This window comes from Chanos chanos, chromosome 3, assembly GCF_902362185.1.
Source record: "Chanos chanos chromosome 3, fChaCha1.1, whole genome shotgun sequence".
Taxonomy (NCBI): Eukaryota; Metazoa; Chordata; class Actinopteri; order Gonorynchiformes; family Chanidae; genus Chanos; species Chanos chanos.
This window is the reverse complement of record NC_044497.1, coordinates 40640660-40646121: the sequence shown is the minus strand read 5'-3', so window position 1 is coordinate 40646121 and position 5462 is coordinate 40640660. Positions and strand designations below refer to the sequence as shown.

Here is a 5462-nt window from a genome sequence, read left to right as displayed (position 1 = left end):
TAGTTTTTCATGTAATCATCAGACAAATGTGTTGATAGTTAGCAATGAAGTTTTCCGTATTGATCATGTGTAGAATTTAACGACGCCTTAAGGGAGATTGTGTGGCCTTTGTTATCGAATCTTTTTGGATTTAGCTCGCTAAGTCTTAAAACGACTCCCTGTTGAACAGTAACGTGTAGCCATTAGCCCGCTAACGTTAGGTTTTGTTGCTCTTATAAAGTTATTTAATCACAGTAGGCATGACTGTAGCGGTATTTTTCGGCTGTGCTTTCATAGCTTTCGGGCCCGCGTTCGCCCTCTTTATTTTCACTATCGCTAAAGATCCATTGCGAGTCATCATTCTCATCGCTGGGTGAGTGCGGTCATATTTCTGTTGAACTTCCAACACAAATCATCAGGTGGATACGTTAGTCTGTGTAGCAATAGAGCCTCCAAAATGTTACTTTGAGCGGCTGATGACTGTTCACTACATGGAGTGCCTAATGGTAGAGCAATTTGACCCCGTTACCAAATTCTGAGTCAGCTGTTTGAGATATTGAGATACGTCAGAAGTCCTCTCCGGTCGGTTTTTCGATTAAATATGTGGTTGCATACATCACAAATAATAAACTCCATGAACTTGGCAATATGTTCCTTGTGATCTTGATTAAATGTGTTTTACTGAAAAACTTGCTACTGTTTGCTGCAGTCTACATGATACCCCGATGCATAAAATCGAGGGCTTTACTCACAGACTGTAACAGATTTGTCGTGTGGTGTGTTTCAGGGCATTTTTCTGGCTCCTGTCCTTACTCCTGTCTTCGTTGGTTTGGTTCATTGCTGTGAAGGCCAGCAATGCTGATAATGCCAGTCTGCAGAGAGGCCTGCTTATATTTGGGGTCATCTTCTCTGTGCTCTTACAGGAGGTGTTCCGCTTTGCTTACTACAGGCTGCTCAGGTACAGGCACCTACACTTGTCCTCACCAGAATCTGATGTAACATTTAAACTGTTGTCTAACAACAGTGTTTTTAATTCTCAGTCCTTGGGATCTTCTGGACAAAAATCTTTTGGCTCTGGCCCTGCATTAATATGCTTTGTTCAGCTAACTGAGGGCCTTTTTAGTAGACAGGCAGATGAAGTGTGTTAGTGCTAGGTTTGACTAGATCGTTCTAAACTGAGATGGTTGTAATATCCCTCGGATAATAAATCTATTGGAACAAAGGATTTTTTTTTTTTCTTTTGCAATTGCTGTTAATTTTATGCGTATACTAAAACTTCCACTAATCATCACAGTCGTAAACTCCAAGATTTAGTGCTACAAAGTTGTTAAAGTAAAAATCCCACCTCTTGTTGAATCATGTTCGATATTTTGTGTATTAGAAAAATGACTGTTTCTTTTGAAAATAAGTCAGACCTATGCCTGATTGATGAAAAAACATTTTTCATGCCACTGAATAAGTATTTTCCCTTTATTTAGTACTTAGGGAGTTTACCCAAGTATAAGTCTTGTGATTCGGTGCTTCTATTTTAATGTGTGGGAAAGACATTGCTTACTCAATGACACAGATTGTTCTTGGTTTATTAGTCTCTTGCCTTAACATGTCTTTGGGAGAAGTCCTGCAGTAGGGTTAGGTTTCTTTTATGAATATCTTATCTCCAACTTTTTTTCTCCCTCTGTGTGCCTTTCAGGAAGGCTAATGAAGGGCTGGCAACCATCAGTGATGAGGAAGCATCACCAATTTCAGTCCAGCAAATGGCTTACGGTAGGCTTTTGTGCTTTGTGTTTTCTATAATTACTACTTGTTTTTGAATCAGAAAGGCTTTACTCTTTTGTAGACACTCTTTACCTCTTGATGTTTTATGTGATTTGAGACATAAGAATGTAATTTTCGATAATCCAGATGTCCAAGCTCATCTTGCCCATATGTAATTCTTAACAGTATATAGTAGATGAGAATAACTCTAGCTAAGCTTCAGACATGTGTTAATCTGAATAAAATCCCTTTTCATTAAGACTGAATTTCTTACCGAATGGCTTTGAGCATGAGTAGTCCTGTAATGAGATTTTTACATGGTCTTAAACATTCTGTAATCTCTAGAGGAGAAATCATTGTTAGCACTTTTATCTGATTATCTGTTCTTTTCACATGCGGCACTTTTCTTGAAATGCCATTCTCTCGCCGTTTTGTATCCGTGTCTGTGCGTGGTTGTGTCGGCGTCTCTCCAGTGGCTGGGCTGGGTTTTGGGATTATGAGCGGGGCCTTCTCTATGATCAACATCCTCTCTGACTCCCTGGGCCCAGGCACAGTGGGCATCTTTGGGGACTCTCAGTACTACTTCATCACCTCAGGTGAGTCATGTAATCAGCAGGAACCCTGAATCACTACATACACTTTCAGTAAACACACACAGGCATGCTCATCTGCAGTTTCTTATGTAATCAAACCACTTTTTTTTTTTTTTTTTAACCGCCACACTAATGCCTTGGTGTGTGATTTAATCAAAAAGAAAAGAAAAAAAATGGTCACCTTCTCTGTTAAACCCTTTGTAGTTTAAGAATGGTAACATCATTTCTTTGTTATTCTGTGTTTTATTTTGCCTTTTTTCCACATTATTTGGGATTTTGTAAGAATCTACTTCACACAGTTGCTTGAGGCTAGCAAATGCCGCCTTCGTCATGTGTTAACTCATTCATTCCATTTTTCCAAGCTACCAGTTGCCTGTTAATGTTGATGTCAGAGGAGAGAACTGTTTGCTTAACTGTATCTGTATCTGGGCACCTGATTGTTATTGGCCTCTATTTCCTGATTAGGAGAGTGACTCTGGCCAACATACCTGACCAATGGGAGCACAAATGTGTTCCCTGGCTCTCCCAGCCTCACTCAGCTAGTGTGGTACAACTGGGATTCAAATGCCCTCCTCTCTGTTTACTCTTTCAGGCTGGAAACAAAAGCATTTTGATTGAATAGGAGATTTCAGAGCATGTTACTTGAATCCAACTTCTTATGTGTTACTGTGAGACATACACGAATGGAGTCCACTCAACCTTTAAAAAATGAATGAGCAGTGACTCTAACACACCTCATTTTAGTTAAAATCTTATAAACTATCAATCATTAAGCTCCTACCCTGTCCTCACAGAGTGTTTGTTTGTGTGTGTGTGTGTGATGTTGACTATAACAGTGTTTGGTATTGTTTCTGTTTCTTCTGTAGCTCTGATGACAATGGCCATGACATTGTTGCACACATTCTGGGGTGTGGTTTTCTTCCATGGTTGTGAGAAGGGTAACTGGTGGGTCACTGCGACAGTGGTGTGTCTCCACCTGCTGGTGTCCTGTCTGGTGAGCTATCCACTGAGACACACTTCATGTCATACAGGCTTTTCACAGTGGTACATGTCTCTATATACACACACACATGTGCACACACACACACACAGATTGTGTTTTATTTTTTAGCGTATGACGCGGTTTGAGAGAGGCATGAGAACAGCGCTGTGATTTCTGACCGCTTGAGATACTTTAAATTGAAGATATTACAAATTCCATTTAAACAGATTGTGTGTGTTTCCTAGTGATTACATGTTGTGGAAACTTTGTTGGAAGTCAGGTGACATGACCTAGTGCTGATTATAATTGGAGTGAGCAGAAGGGTTCAGAGTTCAGTGAGGTAGCATTAAAATTCTGCTGGGAGCTGCACTCGTAACACAGTGCAGCCACATGAGGGAGTTCCATACTAAATGTTGACCGGCCCACCCTGGCTCATTGCACTCTCACCATATAGGAGTGTAACCTAGATCCATAAAGCTTGGCTGCGCTAACCCTGTCCATCAGCTGACTGCCTGTAAACCCTGTTCGTATCATGACTGTGCCTTTTCTCTCTTAAACATGTTATAAATATGTCCAAATGTGTACTTGTTGTGGGATCAGTACTTCAGATGAATGCCTTTCACCAAACCTCTCTTGATGGTATTATTGGCTGGAATATCTATTGTTCAACCAGAGTAATGTAAAACCCATAATCCATGTTAAACGTACAGCAAAAATATGTGTGTCACTTAAGTCTGCTGTGTAAAATTAGGTATTATAGTGATTACATGTGACAGGAAGAGGCCTTGACATCTTTGCAGGGTAAAACCCACCAGGACACCTTTCCAGCACACTGCACAGGAATGTGTCCCTCTTAAAGCAGCTTTGTAAAGTAGTCAGATCTGTTCAATTACGGGAAAACAGCTTTATCGTGGTTTATATTATAATTGCAGAGTGAGTGGTTTTGGCTAAATGTCAGTGCAGTTTTTTGGTGTTATAAGTTATATCATAAGGTGTCACCAGTTTTTGATGCTGACAGTTTTTCTCCTCCTCTCTCTCTCTCTGTAGTCTCTGTTGAACCCACTGTATGAGGGCAGTCTGCCTCCTGTTTACTGCGTCATGGTGGTGATGGCTGTTTGGGCATTCTTCAGCTCAGGAGGATCACTGAACAACCTAGCACAGCTATGTACACGTAAGAACCAAGAATCTCCCTCTTTCTCCGTCAAACTCTCTTTAAACAGTCACTGACAGAAGCAGTCACAGTAAGAACCAAGAATCTCTCTCTCTCTCTCTCTCTCTCTCTCTCTCACCCCCCATGTTCTCCATCACACTCTCTTTCCACGGTCACGGTCGGAAACAGTCACAGTTAGTCAGTTGATAGCAAGGGTGCGTTTGATTGCTGCCATTTAAGATTCAGAGCAACTGTTTGTAGATCAGTTTAGAATTGCATGGGAAGATTGAGATGGCTTGGCAGACTATGATATGTTGTAAGCAGTGACATCAACGCACAAAACGATGACATCTTTAAGACCATTTCGCACTGTCCATTGACCTGACCTCTTGGCTTGCCGCAGAACTGCTGATAAATATTTAACATATGCTGAGGATGAAAGGTGACCGTTGTGATCATGTGAGGAATTCTCACACGTGAGAACAGGTTTGAAGCAGTTTTGGAAACCGTCCACTCTTAAGTTGCTAACTGCGTTTATGATGTTAATAGTCAAAGTGTAATGTGACTCCAGAACGACATTCTCCAGTGTGTGTTCTAACCTTCAGTTAGATAATACACTGAGCACAAGGCTTTGTTCTAATCTGAAGTCCTTTTTTTTTCCAGGTCGGAAAACTGACGTGAGTACTTCGTAAGATGTGTTCTGGTCTCTCCAAGAGACGCACGCAGGATTTTTGGCTCTCTGTTCAGTGGAACAGAAGTGATTGATGGAGAACATATTTCTGTCCATGGGTGATGCGATTGGACGAAAACAGAGCCCCTACCAACCTGGCTATCCTGACAACAGCCAATCAGGCAGGAGGACCTTTACAAGCTTTTTTTTTTTTTTTTTCTGACCGTAAACGCTGTACATAGCTTATCATGATTTAACACAGACGCACACATTCACAAGAGTGTGTGCTGGTCAGATGATTGATCAGAAGGGAACGAGGAATTTCCGTGTATG

At 41.1% G+C, this 5462-nt stretch overlaps 1 protein-coding gene across 1 annotated transcript; it reads left to right on the top strand.

Annotated features, from left to right (window-relative positions):
- On the top strand, positions 1 to 5462 carry LOC115808251 (gamma-secretase subunit Aph-1b). The gene is made up of 7 exons (XM_030769568.1): positions 1 to 352; positions 767 to 937; positions 1670 to 1743; positions 2208 to 2330; positions 3194 to 3321; positions 4357 to 4480; positions 5123 to 5462. Exons 1-7 carry the CDS (start codon positions 240 to 242, stop codon positions 5149 to 5151), a joined length of 762 nt encoding a protein of 253 aa, XP_030625428.1. The 5' UTR covers positions 1 to 239; the 3' UTR covers positions 5152 to 5462.

What these genes read in the sequence shown, in the direction of transcription:
- LOC115808251 (XM_030769568.1), top strand. Translation starts at nt 240, where the DNA reads ATGACTGTAGCGGTATTTTTCGGCTGTGCTTTCATAGCTTTCGGGCCC. An exon ending in GTCATCATTCTCATCGCTGG is followed by an intron (nt 353 to 766) that starts GTGAGTGCGGTC and finishes GGTGTGTTTCAG; the next exon opens with GGCATTTTTCTGGCTCCTGT. An exon ending in AGTCCAGCAAATGGCTTACG is followed by an intron (nt 1,744 to 2,207) that starts GTAGGCTTTTGT and finishes GCGTCTCTCCAG; the next exon opens with TGGCTGGGCTGGGTTTTGGG.